We start from the raw sequence: 19,895 nt of genomic DNA, 5'->3' as shown, positions 1-19,895 counted from the left end.
CCAGAATTTATCACATGAATCCTTAAGTGATAATATATCCTAAGCAGCATTTTCAACATCAGTTGGAATAAACACAGATACTTCTTAGATGGTTATTTCTTTTTGTTGTTATTTTTAACTTTCACCTGGGGATATTTTTCCCCACTGATTTCTAGAGAAAGTGGAAGGGAGAGGGAGAGACAAAAAGAAACATCAATGTAGGAAGACACACTGAATGGCAGCCTCCCACACACCTGCAACTGAGGTATGTTGCACCCTGTCCAATCTGGGACCCCTTGAGGGATGTCTAACTAACCATTTAGGCCCCATCTAAGATGGGGTAGTAGGACATCCCTCTTATGACGTAGGGCTGCTGCCTGCCTGATTGCCCTTAACTGCTTCTGCTTGCCAGCCTGATCACCCCCTAACCACTCCCCTGCCAGCTTGATTGATGCCTAACTGCTCTGCAACCGGCCCAATTGCCTTTAACTGCCCTCCCTTGCTGGACTGGTCACCCCTAACTGTCCTCCCCTGCAAGCCTGGTCATCCCCAACTGCCCTCCCCTGCTGGCCCAGTAATCCCTAACTGCCCTCCCTTGCCAGCCTGGTCGCCTCTAACTGTCTTCCCCTGCAGGCCTGATCACTCCTAACTGTCCTCCCCTGCAGGCCTGGTCCCCCCCAACTGCCCTCCCCTGCAGGCCTGGTTGTGTCCAACTGCTCTCCCCTGCAGGTCTGGTTACCCCTAACTGCCCTCCTCTGCTGGCCTGATCATCCACAACTACCCTCCCCTGCCGGCCATCTTGTGTCCACATGGAGGTAGGATCTTTGACCACATGGGGGCAGCCATCTTGTGTGTTGGAGTTAAAGTCAATTTGCATATTACTCTTTTATTAGATAGGATAGGCAATCAATAAATAAACCCTAAATGCTGATTCAACATCAACTGCTGAATATATAAAATGTGAGGTATCCATCCTATATAATAAAAGACTAATATGCAAATTGTCCCCTCAACCAGGAGTTCAACCAGGGGGCGGGACTGGCCCATGGCACCTCCTCTTGGCTGGCTCCACTCCTGATTGGCCCCCCACCCCAATCAGGGGCGGGGCCAGACAGTCAATTTCCTGTGCCTCCTTGGCCTGGTGGCCTGGCCCAATCGGCCAACTGTACCCCACCCATGCACAAATTCATGCACTGGGCTTCTAGTATAATAATATTACTCAGCAATGACAGGAAATGATATACTGATACATGCTACAAATTGATGAACCATGAAAACATTATATTAAGTAAAAGAAGCTGGTCATAAAGTCACATACTCTATGATTTCATTTATATGAAATAACTAGAATAGGCAAATCTATAGAGTCAGTTGCCAAGAGGTGGAAAACAGGAAAGAGGTTTGTGGGAAGTGGGGAATTGGGAATAGGGAATGGGGAGTGGGATAATATGGGATTTTTTTTTTTTTTTTTGAAGGTGAAAAGTTCTAAAATTGATCAAAGCTGAGCTTGAGAAATACTGTGTGGACTTTTTAACCTAGAAGGATTGAAGCCAGGTGTTAATAACTCTTCTTTAAGCATAAATGAGTCTCACTAAGGCAGAATTGCATCATGATTTATCTACCCAGATAACTTAGGGATCAATCAATCACTTCAAGGCTGAATGAGCTAATCTATCAACGATTATTTAAACTTTTTTGAATCCTTAGTCCTTTGAGAAAGTGTTGAAAGCTCAGAACAAGATAGTCAAGATATCTTGAGGAATTTAAATAATTTCATAGGCATTAGAGGAGGTTTTCCGTGAAGATAAAAATGAGGTCACTCTAGTTTAGTCGGTGTGCTGAGTTTCCACCCATGAACCAAGAGGTCACGGGTTCAATTCCTGTTCGTACTACATGCATGGGTTGCTGTAACCAGCATGGCTAGGGTTCAGGAACTGAAGAAGGGGCCATGCACAAATGAAAACACTAGACAAAAAATATGAATTTAGAAGGCATGGGAGCCAGGTGGAAACCTCTCTCTAGAGGAGAAGCTCACTCAAACCCTGGACCTGTCAGCTTTTATTCACTTGAATACACATTTGCCCTTTAGGAATGCACACAGGTGTATCAAAGGTAAAGTTTGGTAAACAGTAAAAGGATTATCAGGTTAGGGGATTGCCTCCAGCCATGGAGCCCACAGCAGGGCAATATTATGCTGATTTTCAGCCCTGCTGAATATCAAAGTCCATTGGCCTTCCAATGGGTCTTTTTGCATGATATGCTAATTACTGTTGGTTTTAGCCTCCAGCATTTCCCCCTGTTTATTTTCTTAATAAATCTAGAAAGGTGAATGCTGTTTGCAGGTCTTGAGTTCTTTTAAGACTTTTCATTCTACATCTGCAAACTAGAATTAAAAATGCAAGAACAAGAATGAGAAAGACAATAGTGGTTATGCTAAAAAGCAACTGTAGGGAGATTCAGTGAAAAGAATTGAGTTCTCTTATGTCCTTTTTAAATCACTGCCAGGCATTTAAGGAACTAATTTGTAGTAGGCTTCTTTCTGGGCCATCAGTTCTTTATGGGTTCTCATCCCAATCATGTTCCCTGTGACATTACAGCAATGATATTTGAGTTCTGGATGGTGGACAAATGGTAGGCAATGACAATGCAGGTCTGACCTTCTTTGGCTTTTCCAGGGCAACCTGCACCATTGCACAACTGATCACTGCTAGCATGGCAAGGCTTCTTTACCATCCTGGACTGTTATCTTCAGCACATTGCTTGTGGCTACTGCTATCTATGGCTGAAGTAGTCGATTGTCTGCAGTTGCAGGTACAGTTTTAGGCTCCATGTGCAAGGTCCTCTCTCAGATTCATGTTGCAGGAATCCACACAGGCTTGGAGGAGTTTTCTGGAAATACACAAGCATATCCTTGACAAAATGGTTGGGGCCCTTCCATAAGCCAGACTCGAGATCTTTCCATTTAACCAGACCATTTTCCTTTGGCTTATTCTGACACCAGTGTAATTTCATGGGTGTCTTGCCATCAGCATTTAAAGTAATTAAAAAATTTTAAAGTAATTAAAGCTTGGTGTAGTTTACTTACAGGATATTTCTACACTATTCCCCCTTTTTGTTTTGCAGTTGGAAATTGAGCCACTGATGTTGTGTTCTATAATTGCCTGTCCTTGGGAATTGTATGGTATTCCTGTAATGTGCTGAATTTTCCACTTTTTACAAAATTTTTGGAAATAACACCTGCTTAAATAGTATAAATACACTCTGGTCACTGAGTCATTTTAATAAAGTAGTCTCACTTCTAGTTACCAGGCCAGCAGCATAGGCAAAATCAGTAATATTAAGAGGCTTTTGGAAATCCTGCAATGCAGCCTTGATAGCTTCTAATTCAATTATTTGCACAGAAATGTGACTGGTCTGGATAACTCAGTGGAAATTTATTGCATGATAAGCAGCTTTACCATAAGTAAAAACAGTTAATGCTCTCGGAATAAGTTTCTGCTTAGTATTCTTTGGTATAATAATAGGGGTGTAATATAAAAACTTGTAGTAATTTGTTTTTCAGTAGGTGACGACTAAATTCCCTGGGTGACTTAGTTGTCATAGTCACTTATTTCAATTTGCCAGTTTAAATCAGTCTGAAATAACGTTTATTTTCTAACTTGGTTTGTCCTTGGGTGTTGACAGTAAATGACACTAATTGGATTTCTGCTATCAGTCTTTTTGAGTATATAGACATAAGCTTTGTTTATGGAGGCAAACTTTTTTCCTTCTCATCACATACATAACCTTCACAAATTTCATACTTCAAAATTAGCCTTCAAACCTTCTATGTGCTTCAAAAATACATAACCCTGCCTTAGAACTTCTATTAAGTACTTCTACTCTAATATTCTTTTTTGTCATTAACTTGCATATAACTTCAGCAACTTGTATAGACCTTTATCCTCCTTTTCCTTAAAATGTATGTCCTGCCTTCTATTATTAAAACCATACAATATTTAAACCTTAACTTCCTAGTGATAATTAAAAGTAAACAGGCAGCATTTTTTAGATTGACATTTATTGACACACTTTTTGTAATTATTCTAAAAGACATCAATTAAATTTAAACTGGTTTTTATATTACAAATTTGGTTCAGAACAAAGAATTAATCCTCCTTTTTAATCAGGCCAATAAAATATTATATCCTAGGTTGAAATTTTACCACACATAGTACACATAAGGACTACAATAGATTTTGAACTTCTAATTTCTCCAGGGAAAATACGAGAATTATTTTCTCAAAATGAATTTCTATACTTTATGCATTTTGTTATCACAACCACATAATTTCTCCCAACTTAATTTGAACTTTAAACTCTTAGAAGCCTCAAATTTTAGGTGGTATGTTAAATACTTAGCATTTCTCAGATTAGTAATATACTTACATTTTTAAGAATATATTTCAAATAAAACACAAGACATATTCAATTAATAGATTCAAATCTATTCTCTAGATTTTTCATATGAGGCAAACAGATTAATATTTCACTATTTTGTCATTTTAAAATATCTAGATATTTAATAGTTTTATTATTTAATTTAGTAAATTCAAAAATTTTAAGTTACCAAAGACTTTGGAAACTTGTGTAGTCATATATAATTACTACTGAAAAAGATTTACCATATACCTTTCATTTTAATTATGTATATTTTGCCTTAACAACTTTGAGACTTTAAAGCCAATTATTATTATGCAAGGCATTTTATTTGGCAAATTCTGTAACAGAGATAAGTTACTGACTTTCAGTGGCATCCTTATTAACCTTGGATTGTGGTCCATTATTATTCAAGAACTACCCATTATTATGGGAACACTAATCTTGTTGCTCAAACACAGCCTGTATGTTTTCTTTATGTCATTTTTGGCATCTTTTAAAGAAAAATAGTTTGGGGTTTATTCTATAACATTCAAGAACAGATGGGGCTTAGGCCGAGAGGCCACCCAAAATCTGGCAGGGAACACTTTCTCTTAAGCTAGCCTTTTTCTCTTCATGGATATAGAAATCCCAGACGCATCCCTAAATTGTGAGAAGTATCTCATCTATCCAAATTTCAAATGACAGACTGAGAAATAAAATCATGGCGAAAATGAGGATTTTAATAACACTCCTGGGAGTGGGTGTCCATTTTACAGGATCACCAAAAGATCTAGTAATTCATGGGCTGGGGCCTTTTATGGTTACTTCCATTTGTCTAGGGAATTTTCCTAGAAACTGTGTTATCAGCCATGTGTATTGCTCATATTCTCTCTCTCCCCACCCACACATTCTGTTTGCTCTGGGGAAATTTAGTAATAGCCTGGCCATCTACTGTTTTTTTCTACTTAATTAAATTAAAGGCATGCTTAATAGACTAACAATAAATAGATTAAACCAAACAACAAAGACAGATAAAACAACAATCAACAGACGAGCACCCATAACACATAGACAAAACTTAATTAGTCAGAGTTCTTTTCATGGATCTTTCAAATGTTTTATATTTCCTGGGACTTATAGCCAGAATGCAGCCTAGTTCTAAGCCTGTTGTTCACAGATCTTATCATATTCTGCTCTCCATACCATTGACTGGCAACTAAAGTCATTTTAGTTAAAATCTGCCTGTCACAAGGCATCATATGGTAATTTCCAGAGGAAGTATTAATAAGTCCTTTTGTAAAAGAACTTTTAGCCCCATTTTCTCTAGCTGTTGAACCTTCCCACACTAGAGGCAGAGGATCTGGGGTCTTAGATGTTACAGACTTTTAAAAAATATATATATTTTATTGATTTTTTACAGAGAGGAAAGGAGAGAGATAGAGAGCTAGAAACGTCAATGAGAGAGAAACATCCACCAGCTGCCTCCTGCACACCCCCTACGGGGATGTGCCTGCAACCAATGTACATGCCCTTGACCGGAATCGAACCTGGGACCTTTCAGTCTGTAGGCCGATACTCTACCACTGAGCCAAACCGGCTTTGGCAGATGTTACAGACTTTTGATCCCCAATATTAAGTGGGCATAATGCACTTCTAACAAGAGACCACATAGTTAAAGATGACAAAGGCACTTGCTTTCCTTGAGTCTGATTTAAGAGAGTACCTTTTGAAACTTTAATTCCTTTATCCTTGAGCTAAAAATTTACAATGATGTTTTTGCCTTTTACTCTTCCCCATTATAACCTGGCTGAAATGAAAGATGGTCCCCGTCCACTTACAGTTCGCAACTCCAAAGCTGGTACAGGTTTTGTGCACAGTGAACTTTTCCACCTTTCTGATGAATTCCTACTTTTCCTTTTTCACTCAGGCAAATCTTGTTCTCCAGAGTCCTATTCGGGCACCAGAATGCCGCATCCAGCACAGCTAAGGTTCAGGATCTGAAGAAGCGGCTGCGCACAAATAAAAACTCTAGACAAGAAAAATTAATTTAGAAGGCATGGGGAGCTAGGTGGAAACCTCTCTCTAGAGGAGAAGCTCACTCAAACCCTGGACCTGTCAGCTTTTATTCACTTGAATACATATTTGCCCTTTAGGAATGCACACAGGTGTATCAAAGGTAAAGTTTGGTAAACAGTAAAAGGATTATCAGGTTAGGGGATTGCCTCCAGCCATGGAGCCCACAGCAGGGCAATATTATGCTGATTTTCAGCCCTGCTGAATATCAAAGTCCATTGGCCTTCCAATGGGTCATTTTGCATAATATGCTAGTTACTATTAGTTTTAGCTTCCAGCAGGGGTTGTGGGCTCAATCCCCAGTAGGGGTCATGCAGGAGGTAGCTGATGGGTGATGTTTCTATCATCCCTCTCTCTTCCTTACTCTCCAAAAGTCAATAAAAAACAGGTTAAAAATTAAGTTGCCCAAAAGCCAAATTGTCCCTGCTTTCTGACAGCACCTTTAGGAATGCACACAGAATAGATTCCTCATTTTCTTTAAACCTCTCTAAAATCACTTTACCCAAATCTTTAATAAGCTCCACCTGATGCCCTCTTTTTTTGAGACACTCCATGATTTTCCAAGGGAAAGCTATCCCCTGCTGCAATAATAATCCCAATTTTGGCAACATGTGTGTTCCTGGTGGTATTTGACTCATGGGAATAAACGATATCACAAAATATTTATACTGTTTTTAATAAGAGCATGTATAAAATTATGTATATTTTGACTTCACATTCTCAATATATATACACAGAGTGGCCAAATTATTATGATCTCTGAATGCTTAATAATCTGGCCACTCAGTGTACTTCTCTTAAGTAACTCATTTATTTTATATCAAAGATACTATAAATTGTGCACCTGATCAGTTTTCCCCTTTGCACTGGCTGATAGAAGGCTCAGGGCAAGTAGGTGGTTGATCTCCAGCAAAAGCCTAGAATACTTTTGGTACCACTTTGAGATACAAATACACTGAGTGGCCAGATTATTATGTGTTCAGAGGTCATAATAACCTGGCCACTTGGTGTATATTTGCACACATACACACAAATTATAATTACTCTGCTACAAAAAAGACAGTGGATACACACCAAAACAGTAGTTGTCTCTGAATGTTGGTATTATTTTCCTTTTCTGCACTTTATATTTTTCTTCAAATATTGTATATAATTTAAGAAGGGGAGAGGAGGGAGAAGAAAAACTCCCTCCCCAAAGAATATATTATGCGTAAAGAATCTTATTCAAAATAGTAGTCAAATAATAAGGTTTTCAAACTTTAGCATGTTAGAATCCATTGGGACACTCACTAAAAAGATTCCTGGGTTTCATCCCTTGAGTGCACTCCGGAATTTCTATGTTGGACTCCAGATAACTCTGACCCATAAAGTTTGAGGAGCAACCTTGAGAAATGCAGCTTCTTGGACAAACTGGAACTTGAAGAATGTACAGGCTAAGAGAGGAAGGAGAGGACTTTCCAGGCTAACAGGAAAGCACGAAGAGCCTACAAGCATGATGCCGCAGGTGCTGGGCACTGGGACAGCAAGTGGTTCTGACGCACAGCGGGCTCCCAGGAAGCCGGAGTTGACCAAACTGATGGGCTGAGGGCTGCTTTAGAGAACAGCTGGGAACTTGGCAGGTTCGGAAAGGTAAGGCAGGTGTCTACATTTCATTCAAGTTTCCCACCTGCACTGCTGACATCTATCAGGAACAAAGTGGATTCTTCCACACCGTTTTTTAGGAACTAAGTTTAACTTTTTCTTAAACATTTCCAACAGCGATTTTTATTTTTTCAACCCTTTTAAGTCTTTTCTATTCTCTAAAGAACTCCTTTTATCTTTGTTTATGCTGCCAGTCAATTGAAAACCTACTGCCAGCCACCAAAGAAACACAGAAAACAAGTTTAAAAGTCCCCTTTTGGGCACCTACATGACTCAAGTGTATAAGACTTCAATCACTATCTTCCAATATCCTGTTAACATTTTAGAAAATTAAGGGATTTTCCAATGATCTTATCTTTCAATTGTCTGTAGGAATTTTTAAGTGGATAACAGTTTCTAACTTTAACCAATTTAAAAGGTATTTTTTTAATATTAAAAAATGAATAGTTGGTACTCTTGTCTGCAATGCACAAAGTAACTGTCTCCTTTTCATTAAAGGAGATTTTTAAGAACAAGCTTTCATTATGTTGATGTCAGCTGCTTGCCCTAAAAAACACATCCTGTTTTCCCTAAAATATACCCACCTACATCCCCCCCCAAATCTAAGTATTTTAGTGGAAAATGCCCCTTACATTTTTTATGTTCTTTAAATGCAGGTGAAAACAAATGTATTGTATGTTGGTGTCAGGTTGTTGTGTGTTGTTTTTTTTTGTATTTTTTTTTGTGTGTGTGTGAAAATCATTCATTTTTCAAGTAAATGGAACCCCCAAAACAAAACAAAAAACAATTAAGAATTTAAAATTAAGAATTTAGAGATGTCCTATTCTATTACAAAACTATTGTGAATAAAGAATGATACTAAAAGTGAGGCTACATAATGTATTTATATTGACATTTTCTTAGCAGAAAGGGGAATTTGGATATTGTAATCATGAGAAACATAAGTTATTTTCAGTTGATTGGGAGTAGTTTTCAGGAAACCCACATTTCAATTAACTAAACGCTCAGCCTGATAAATGCTGTTTCAGACTTAACGTGCTCTCACTACTGGAAAGCCTCTTTGGTAGGTTAATGCCAAAAATACTTTGATTATGATCATGTAGGCAGAGCATGGTGCTTTAAAGCCTCATGGACTTGGTTCAATCTCATTCTCCCACCTCCATTTGATCAATTCATATACTTTTTTTTTTTTTAAAGGCTTTGTCTTCTTGTACATAAATAGAGGTATCATCTACCTCATAGCACTGTTGCAAGGATTAAAAAGAAAGAAATACTGGTGGCTGAATTGCCCAAGGAGTGAAATGTCTTTTGATTAGAGAATAGACCAAAGCAAATGATAAGGGGGCAGTTAGAAGAAACATAAAGAATACAAATTGCTCTGCACAAGAAAAAGAATCTTAAGATGCACAAGCAGCTGAGAGAAGGAAGGAGGAAGGAGACCTGATATACAATAGAATGCTGGGAGAAAGGAAAGACCATCACCTAAAGAGAAAGAAGCTCTCTGTGGCTAGCCAGCCTCTTCTTAAAACAAAGATGCCCCCAAATTCTAGTTCAACACCCCCCCCCCAATCTTGTACCCTAATAGAAATTTGCCACATTGCGACCCCAGCCCTGCTCTCCAACAGAAAGGGAAGTTTGTTGGCTAAAACTACCTTGTGTGAAGACACAGCTGTCTTGGGTAAAGTCTTGTTAAATGTTTGGTAACACAACTGCCTCGCATGAAATGGTATTTTGAGGAATCAAGAAAGGTGGGCTGTGCTCCAAACTGGAACTTTTGCAGGGTGAGGTAAGGGAAGGGCGATAAGAGACAAGACACCAGCAGGCTGGGAAATCCAGCAAAAACAGAGAAACAACGCAAGTGATATCTGGAAGAAAATGAAACCTCAAAGATATTGGGAAACAGAGATAAGAAGCAGGGTTATTTTATTTATATATCATGGGCCAGAGTGACCTCAGTAGGCTGGAAGGGGAGGGCAGAAAGACAGGCTGCTAACATCTGGTTACTGGCCTTTGGTGGGTAGTCAGTCAACAGCTCCCTTCCCTTATGGAGGAGATACATTGATTGCATTAGATACCACTGTTTTCAGGTTTCTTACAAATATCAAGGCAGAGGCACACTTCAAAAAGTGATATAAAGATAGCATGAAGTTGTATTTTACCCAAAATAGTCAACTAAGGCTGCAGAAACTGGAGTATATGGGGAGGCGGGAGAGGAAATTTAACCAGAAACAAACAAACAAACACCCCCCCCCCAAAAAAAAAACAACCATAAAACAGGCATTTGTCAAAACCCACTTCACAGCATAGCTAGGCGATCAGAGAATTTTCCAAAATGCCTAATCAGAGAAAGTTGTGATTTTGAGGAAGGCAATTGAGCAATTTGGGCGGGAGAGTTAGTTACCAGGCTTAGAATCAACATCTCTTTTCTGCAGTATAGAATGCTCCTGTCAGTTTCCCTTTGAAACATTCAATTTGGTCTTCGCAGATAAATGACGAAATTACTGTGCTGTGTTAACTACAACGGTTAGTCCTTTATGTTCCGATGCTAGAGAAACTTGGGTGAAACTTTTCCACCTCTTCAAAAAAAAAAAAAAAAAAAAAAAAAAAGAGGAAAAGGAGAGGCTCACCGTGGTTCTTGGGTAAACGGTGCCACGGGACGAGGGGGCAGCCGCTCCCTTCTCCCGGGAAGGCTCAGAGGGCCCCGCAGGCAACTGCGTCCCTGAGAACGGAGAAGGAGGCGCTCGCTGTTGGGATGACTAGTGCACAGGTGCCTGCTTGGCATTCGCTCCATTTAAAATGCCAAAATGAAAACGTGTGGCAGCTTCACATGTTCCAAACAAACCCAGGGACTCTTTGTCAAACCGAACCCCCTAATTACTACTGAGAAGCAAGTGGAGTGAACTGGGAGGCAGGAAAGTCACCAGGGAGTAGCTGACAAGCCTCCCAGGTGCAGTGCGTTATGCACAAGGTCCTCTTCCACGGCTTCAACCCTGGAGCATCCCGCCAGCGTAGAGGCTCACGGCCAGCTCGACCGTCCCCCACACCCTCGCAGCGCCCCAGCCACCCAGGACTGGTCGGGTGGGTGGTGCAGAGTGTAAGCTCCAGCTCCTCTTCCGAACCAGTCCCCCCGCTCCCCACCGGGAGCCAGCCTCCCTGCACCCCCGCCCCGCGTTCCTACCTGGCCTCACGACCTTCGCTCCAGCTCGTTCTGCGGCCCCGGCGCCTCGGCCTCTGTTTGTAAACACGCTCCACGTGCGCTCGCCCTGCCCCGTCCGCATCCGGCTCCGGGCGCCTGAGGAGGATGCTCGGCTTTCTCGCGAGCCCGCCGAGGGTGCAAACCGGCTTCCACCTGAACGTGGAGGAAGCCTGGCTTTTCGAGCCGGCCCCCTGGGAGGAGGGCCGAAGTACGGTGAGCCTCTACCGCCGCCTGCTGGTCCGCAAGGCACTTGGCAGGCTGGAGGAGCCGGGCCACCATCGGAACCCAGGCAGCACCCAGAGTCGCTGCAGCCGCCGGCCGGGCCCCCGGCCCAGCGCGCTCGTCAGCGACCTTACCCCAAGCCCCACCCCCGCCCCCGCCCCCGCCCCGCCCCCGCCTCACCCCCCCGCTGTCGGCGACACCACCCAGGCCACGCCCTCGGCCCAAGCCCCGCCCCTTTCTGCCCCCGCCCGCTGCCAGAGACTCCGCCCCTGGCCCGGCCCCGCCCCCCAGGCCACTCCCCTCTCCCGCCCCCGCCCGCGGATAGAGACTCCGCCCCAGCCCCGGCCCCGCCCCTGGCCCCGCCCCGCCCCCGCCCGCTGTCAGCGACCGCACCCCCTGTCCCCGCCCCGGCCCCGCCCCTGCCCCGCCCACTGCTAGCGACCGGCGCGCTTGCCCGCCCAGGCCCCGCCCGCTCGGCGACACAACGTTCCTGCGGGGGGCGCGCGCGTGCACCCTAATCCCCCGCCTTCCGGCTCCGGCGACACTCGCTCCGGGCTGCCGCCGCCGCCGCCGTTGCCGCCGCCACCGCCGCCGCCGCCGCCGCCGCCGCCGCCGCCGCCGCGCCACCCGTGTCCATCTCCCTTCAGAGACTCCATTTGCTCTCGGCGCTGCGCAGGCGGCGGGGAGCGATGCCCCCTGCGCGAGGACGGGCGTCCCCCGGGCCGAGCAGCCGCCCGCTCGCCCGCGGGCTGCGGCGGTGACACCCGCTCGCCGGCGGCCACGCGCGGACCCCGGCTCCCTCCGCCGAGCAGAGACGTCCCGCGCACCAGCTCGCCCTGCGGACGGACGCCCGCGCCTGCACCGCTGCACGCTGACCTCTTAATTTCAGGAGGTAGGCAATTCAGGTCCGGCTCTCCGTCACTTTAGATAACGCCTTTTAAAGCATTATTAGCCATCACATTAGTGAGAGACGCTAATTTTTTCAACATAGTTTCAGGATAATTCTACAGACCCTGATGTTGGAAACAAAATGTTTTTTTTGGTATTTTCCTTTAGGTTTCTGAGGCTCCGAATACCTCTACAGAACGGCAGTACTTCTGTTGGCCCACCGAAGAAAATTCTACACCAGGATCATTGTATAACATCATCACCGAGCCTTCCGCCCCATACCCTCTACCATGAGTCCTGGTTTCCACCGGCGAAGTTTTTTGATTATTTCTGTAATCATGTGACGCCACCTATTGTCTTACCCTTTTCCCTTTCTGGTTGTTCAATACATTAGGTATAAGTTTGTGTCCTCATAATGTACAGTTTTCTGCCTATCTACCTTTGCCTTATTTGCGCTGCTCACTTCTGCCCAGCCTGCCTTACCATGCTTGCTTATGATTTCCATAACCTCTCACTTGCATAACCTGTAACAGTCCTTGCCTGGAAGAGGCAGCATTCCATACAGCGTGCTGCTTGAGAAAGAACAGTCAGGGCATGAGTGTTCCCATTACATTTTCCCATGGGTCAAGTATGCAAGTCCTCTCTGAAACTATTTCTTCGCCAGCACATTTCCCAAAATAACCCACCTGAGCCTTAGTCTTTTGTAATAACCTCAGCTGTAATGATGGCAAGAAGAACTGACTACGCAATAGGACTGTGAGAGAACTTGCTGATACAGCATTGGTTGTAATCTCCTTCGAGACTGTAGTCTATGAAAAACAAAAAAACAAAAACCTTAAACTAGATGAGGGGAAAGAAAGAAGCTAGGGTTCATTGGAGCTAGTCCTTGTTGAGGGATTTTCTAAGTTTTAAAAGAGCAAAGGGAGTCATATAGGCCTTGCCTAGAAATTGGCCAGCACACTTATCCGTCTAGGTCTGAGGGAGACCGGACAGGGATTTTTAAAGCCCAATTTTCTAGTCTCATTTTGTTCAAGTCAAGGTCGGTAAATATCTTGTTCTAGTAATTGCCTAATACATTAGACATTAAAATGTTGGGGAAACGTAAGCGTGTGGTGTTGACAATTAAGGACAAGCTTGACATTATTAAGAAACTTGAGGAAGGCATCTCTTTCAAAAAACTCTCTGTGGTGTATGGAATTGGTGAATCCACTGTTCGCGATATTAAAAAGAATAAGGATAGAATAATAAGCTATGCAAGCAACTCAGATCCTACAAGCGGGGTATCCAGACGTAAATCTATGAAGTCATCCACATACGAGGAACTTGATAGAGTTATGATAGAGTGGTTTAACCAACAGAAAACAGATGGGATTCCAGTGTCTGGAGCAATTTGTGCAAAACAAGCCAAGTTCTTTTTTGATGCGTTAGGGATGGAAGGTGATTTCAGTGCATCGTCTGGCTGGCTAACTCGGTTTAAGCAGCGCCATGGTATTCCCAAGGCTGCTAGTCAAGGAACAAAACTGAAAGGAGATGAAACGGCTGCCAGCGAATTTTGCGGCAACTTTCAGGAATTTATTGAAAGAGAGAATCTACAACCAGAGCAGATTTATGGTGCTGACCAAACGGGGCTATTCTGGAAATGTTTACCATCCAGGACATTAGTTCTTGAAACTAAACAAAATACTTCTGGTTATAGGTCAAGCAGAGAGAGGATCATTATTATGTGTTGTGCAAATGCCACAGGTTTACACAAACTGAATCTTTGTGTTGTGGGGAAAGCAAAAAGACCCCGTGCATTCAAAGGAGCTGACCTTTCCAACTTTCCTGTCACTTACTTCAGTCAGAAAAGCGCGTGGATAGAACATTCAGTGTTCAGGCAGTGGTTTGAAAAATACTTTGTGCCGCAGGTGCAGAAGCATTTGAAATCCAAAGGGCTTCTGGAAAAAGCAGTGCTGCTTTTGGATTTTCCTCCAGCACATCCACAGGAAGAATCGCTGAGCTCCGATGATGGCAGAATAACTGTGAAGTATCTGCCACCGAACGTCACCAGTCTAATTCAACCGATGAACCAGGGAGTTCTAGCCATGGTAAAAAGATACTACCGAGCAGGGCTTCTCCAGAAATACATGGATGAAGGAACTGATCCAAAAATGTTTTGGAAGAACTTGACAGTGTTGGATGCAATTTATGAAGTATCCAGAGCTTGGAACATGGTGAAGTCAAGCACCATAGCCAGGGCTTGGAAAAAGCTTTTACCTGGCAATGAAGAGAATTCGGGCCTGAGCATGGATGAAGGAGCCATTTTCGCAGCTAATTTAGCAACGGTTTTACAGAACACAGAAGACTGTGAACACGTTGACATTGAGAATATTGACCAGTGGTTTGACTCTCAGAGTAGTGACTCCAGCTGCCGGGTGCTAAGTGACAGTGAAGGTGTGGAGGACCAGTCCAAGCCTGCTGAGCAAAAGCCTCCCAGCAAGACCAGGAAGACAGACGTGCATCCAGAAAAGCACATTAGCCATAAAGCTGCACTTGAATGGACTGAAAATTTACTGGATTATCTAGAACAACAAGATGACATGCTTCTGTCTGACAAGCTGGTGTTACGGAGGCTGCGAACGATAATAAGGAGAAAGCAGAAGATCCACCATCACAAGAGTCGTCAATAAATGCTCTGAAGGGTTTTGGAGTATTTGCATCTTTGTGACTTTATCTGCAGTGGGACTTAATTATCATGCTTGAAGTGCTGTGGACTTGAAGGCCAAATACATTTTATAAATGATTTTAGGATTAGATGCCATTTTGGATTTACTTAAATTACTGCTCTTTAACGTCCATTCTAGCAAGTGAGCATTGACACGTAACTTGTCTGTCTTTTATTTCTAATCTGTGTTCTAATTAGATAGGTGGTCGGCAAACTGCGGCTCGTGAGCCACATGCGGCTCTTTGGCCCCTTGAGTGTGGCTCTTCCACAAAATACCAGGAACCTGGGCGAGTCTGTTTTGAAGAAGTGGCGTTAGAAGAAGTTTAAGTGTGAAAAATTTGGCTCTCAAAAGAAATTTCAATCGTTGTGCTGTTGGTATTTGGCTCTGTTGACCAATGAGTTTGCCGACCACTAAATTAGATCATAAGGTTCCTGAGGCCAGGGATCTTGTGACTTTTGTGCCTGAATTTCGTTGTGTCTAATGAGGACCATGCACATTATAGGCAATAAATCTGACTTAAAATCAATTTTTATGACTTTCTATGAACTTCAGTTTCCAAATTGAAATATGTACCCAGCTGATGTGTCTCGGTGGTTGAATATTGTTTGATCTACAAAACAGGAGGTCAGGGCTTGATTCCCGTCAGGGCACAAGCCCAGGTTGCAGGCTCGATCTCCATTGGGGTCATGCAGGAGGCAGCCGATCAATGAGTCTCTCATCACTGATGTTTCAGTCTCTCTCTCCATTTCCTTTCCTTTCTGAAATCAATGAAAAAATACTTTTAAAAATACTAAAAGAAATACGTTAGGGGTAACTTTCCATTTCTATGATTTTCCAACCTGCTAAGAATTTTAAAACTCATCAAAGATTATGCTTGCAGTGTTTCACAGTGAAAGCAGAAAACTAAAGGAAAAATAGTCTAAAGCCTTTAGTATGACATTCTAAACCAACAGTACGTGGGCACCTAACAATCCAGATTGGCCGTTTCTGAGAATAACGAAGGAAGAAGAAGTAGGTTAAGATGTCCCCACAGTTTGCACTGCACTTTTATTCCACTGACAGTAGGGAGAATTTCTTCATAGTAGAAAAAAATAGATTTCAATTTCCAAACCATATGATGAGAAGAGGTAAGGGTTACATTTTACCATCTGTCATTTTTATCTTTCCTTAGTATAGATATCTCAATAGTTTTTAATAAGCTATTGGATATTTATGTAACACTTTTAAGCTTACAAAGTATGCCATTTTCTTTCATAGAGCCTGTTTTATTTGTGAGAAATACTGAGAATATAAGCCTCATAATTTGTGGACCCACCCCATGAACAATGGACTGACATTAGATGGAACATGTGAAAGGCACTGTAGAACAGCATCTGCTGCTGGGTGATCATGGCAAGTTACTTAATCTCTGTAAAACAGGGGAAATACCTTCCCTGGAGAGTTTTTGGGAGGAGTAAATGAGTTAATATCTGGGCTTAGATCAGGTCATGACTCAGAATAAGTCGACGCTGAGTGTTGGCTACTGTTATTGAGTTGCAGAAATTAGGAGTTTCAGAAATATGCTGAACAGATCTAGTGTGTGTCTCAACCGTGATGTTGTTGCCTTGGGAAAAGTCTTCAGATGGGGAAGTGAGATCAAAGAGATTCAAGTAACTGTTGAAATACAATAATATTTATTTCAGTGAAAAATGAAATGTTAGTCCAATTTAGAAATCACTTTCTGACCATATGCTGCTAGACACAATAAGGTATGCAGGTACATATAATAAATCTTCAGTTGAATTTTAAAAGAAAATAAGAATAGAATTGTAATTTCTTTGCTCCTGCTAATAAAATATATATCAATTTTGTTCTTAAAGTCTATGTTACTAATATTGGCATAATTCACTTAAGTAATAAAATACCTTTAGATAAGATAGCAGTAAGCAGGACACTTGAAATATTTCATCAAACTAAAGTAACACAATCAGTAGAAAATGAGATAAAAAGAAATGTCATAGTAATTAGGCCCAGCCATATAGGCACAACTTGGAGATACTGGGGGTTTAGTTCCAGACCACCCCAATAAAGTAAGTTATAATGTTTTTGCTAGTGGAGGGTTCTTCCTTTAGTTTGTAAAAAACAAAAAAACACAAGCAACATCTATGAAGCGCAGTAAAATGAGGTATGTCTGTATAAATACAGCTGTGCTTTTCACAGAACTTCCTGCTTTTTTAAAAAACTCACTTCAATCATGTCATTGAAGGGATTGGATGCTGTGTTTTATCACAAGCGTTGTGTTCTAGTTCCATAAATAATTGTAATGCAAGAATTTTTCCTCTTCCAGGTATTGTATTATACAAGTATACAACTCATATCCTCTAGGAAAGTGAATCATGCTATCTTAGGTTACCTCATGCTCCTTATATGTATCTTAGTTTGAGAAGCACAGAAATAATGTGCTCTCATTTAACTTTGTGCACCTTAAAGATGATTACCACAGATTCTGGTAATTGGTTACCATTTATAAAAATGCATTTTTTTTTTCAGCGCGCACAAACTTTTATTTACAAAAATCCAAGGTATATATGATAGAGGCTTTTTACACAGTAGTTAAAACAGGATTGTTTTATGTGTTTTTTTACTTCCAGAAAGTACAAAAAACATTTAGTAATCATTTTTGCTATTTTTATACAAAGTGACAGGCCATGCACCTTTTCTTTTTAAACTTTAAAATCCTTTGCTAAGTGGAAATATGAGATTCCTCTCTCCAGTGTTAAGGCAAGTGGGATGGGGCTGTTGCTGGGCAGACTCTGGCTCTGGGGAGCAAGCACTCCGCCCAGAGAGGGGAAGGGGCCAGGTGCTGCTAGGCATCCTGCTTTGACCCCCAGAAAGGGGCTGACTTCAGCGGATTTCCTGTCGCTTGCGTTGCAGCCGCTTGCTGGCTTGTCAGATGATTATGGCCCCGTCTCTGTTCCCAACCCCATCACTAGTATGACTGCTTCTCTAAGATCCCAGGATCCAGGTCCTGCCTCCGGGACCCTGAGGTGTCTAGAGGGTCAAACAGGATTAGAATCATGATCTATGAGCCCCCACCTGCAGGAATGCCTCCTGAGCAGCCAAGGGGGTGAGAAATAATCCAGAATTCTCCAAGGACAGGTCCTCATGTCCTGGGGGAACCATTACTCTAAGTGCGTATTTTTTTATTTTTATTTTTTAGTATTTGAAAGATGAGCAGATCTCAGACCAAATGGAAAGTGTTTGGCAACTGAATACACTTGAAAAAAACAAACAAACAAACATAGCATGATATTTACTATTTCATGTTAAAATCTCAGAGTAATACAGGAGTTGGCTTGGAAACTTTGAGTGCTCAATAAATATAATAGAGTTGGCAGGATCCAGATCAGTAATCTCAGTCAATCCAAGCAGATTATAACACTGGTGCCCTTGTTCTGGGAGGACCATGGTGGGCTAAAAGGCACAGATGACATGAAACAGGACACTGCTACTTCGGTCACGGGCTCAGAGGCACTCTGAACCCAATCCAAAGTATTACAAGTCAAAGCTAGGACCTGCTCTCCAAATTTAGCCCTCCTCAAGATGGGCTGTGTCCACCTATCACCTTAGTATTTTCACAAAGTTGGCCTTCTCTCATTTAAATATACAGTACACTTTACATTCTAAGCTATGATATCTTCAACATCACAGCTCTTTGTGCCAATTGTGGTTTTGTTCTTGTTCAACTTGACTATCTGTAAACTAAAATCACCTTGCCCACCTCATTGGCATGCTTTGAGAAACACAAGCAGGAGTAAGGTTGTTGAAGGCTAAAACACTGGCATGCGAACACCAGCTTCTCTGCTTTCTCCCTAGATAACCTCGGCAGGTTTCTGGACTGCTCTGAATCTCAGGTCCTTTAAATATAAAAGGGTTGCAGATTAAATAGACACACTCCAAGCACTTATAAACACCAACTATTAAGCAACCCCATTCAACGAGAACCCTTGGTCTCCAGGCTTGGCCTGGAAAATGTGTCACAGCCCTCTCTACCAGTGACTCTGAGCAGACCTCCAGGGGCCTCGGGCACCCTTGCTGAGGTCTGGGGCATTGCTTCATCACTGGAAATGTTGGCTGGAGTGTCTGTATACATGGGAGGGCAGTTTCGAGTCCCCCAGGTTCCTAGGGCTACAGTGTATGTTGTCAATCAACACTGGTCCCTCCATAAAAACAAAACAAAACAAAAAACAGATGGGGCCTCCTCTAGCTGCAGTTTCTCTTTGGGCTCCAAGAGAAGGGGGTTCTTCCAAGCAGCTGAAGGCCCACTTGTGTTCATATCCCTGAAGCAGAAATGCAGACCGCCTGTGCAAATGCAGTGGGTAAATGGAGGCACAGACTCCAAACTGGGAATCTAATTGCTTGTCCAAACTGGGACACGTGGACAAGCAATTAGATGGTTTTGCTACCCGTGACCCAGAGCAGGGGTTGGATCTGCTCAAGGTCATACAGTCATCAGGGGCCAAGAAGGGAGTCAAATTTGCTTCTCCCAGCTCCAGACACTGGGGCCACTGACCGAGGGCATGGCTCCCTTCAGACACTGAGCCTCCCAGGGCTAGAATGCAATCTTTTTTTTTTTTTTTTTTTAATGTATTTTATTGTTTTTTTTTTTACAGAGAGGATAGAGTTAGAAACATCAATGAGAGAATCATCGATCAGCTGCCTCTTGCCACCCACTACAGGGAATGTGCCCATAACCAAGGTACATGCCCTTGACCAGAATCGAACCTGGGACCTTTCAGTCAACAGGCCAA

The 19,895-nt window shown here is 42.5% G+C and overlaps 1 protein-coding gene and 1 long non-coding RNA gene across 4 annotated transcripts; one reads left to right on the top strand and one right to left on the bottom strand.

Annotated features, from left to right (window-relative positions):
* Window positions 1-1,958: 1,958 nt before the first annotated feature.
* LOC123651108 lies at window positions 1,959-11,615 on the bottom strand. Of its 2 annotated transcripts, XR_006739591.1 has the most exons (3): window positions 11,273-11,615; window positions 6,219-6,377; window positions 1,959-2,868 (listed from the first exon to the last, which is right to left on the bottom strand). It is a non-coding gene; the product is annotated as an uncharacterized LOC123651108 (long non-coding RNA). The 2 variants fall into 2 exon arrangements; XR_006739593.1 differs by lacking the exon at window positions 11,273-11,615 and having other exon boundaries at window positions 6,219-6,707.
* A 477-nt stretch (window positions 11,616-12,092) lies between these two features.
* TIGD2 (tigger transposable element derived 2) lies at window positions 12,093-15,299 on the top strand. Of its 2 annotated transcripts, XM_045570790.1 has the most exons (3): window positions 12,093-12,404; window positions 12,569-13,386; window positions 13,417-15,299. In XM_045570790.1, the coding sequence occupies exon 3, from the start codon at window positions 13,489-13,491 to the stop codon at window positions 15,067-15,069; it is 1,581 nt and encodes a 526-aa protein (XP_045426746.1). In that variant the 5' UTR covers window positions 12,093-12,404; window positions 12,569-13,386; window positions 13,417-13,488; the 3' UTR covers window positions 15,070-15,299. The 2 variants fall into 2 exon arrangements, with proteins under 2 accessions (XP_045426746.1, XP_036267433.1); XM_036411540.2 differs by having other exon boundaries at window positions 12,569-15,299.
* The last annotated feature ends 4,596 nt before the right edge of the window (window positions 15,300-19,895 follow it).

Source organism: Pipistrellus kuhlii, unplaced genomic scaffold (assembly GCF_014108245.1).
Source record: "Pipistrellus kuhlii isolate mPipKuh1 unplaced genomic scaffold, mPipKuh1.p scaffold_m20_p_1, whole genome shotgun sequence".
Classification (NCBI taxonomy): domain Eukaryota; kingdom Metazoa; phylum Chordata; class Mammalia; order Chiroptera; family Vespertilionidae; genus Pipistrellus; species Pipistrellus kuhlii.
The sequence above is the reverse complement of the archived record's forward strand: the minus strand, read 5'-3'. Positions and strand labels throughout refer to the sequence as shown.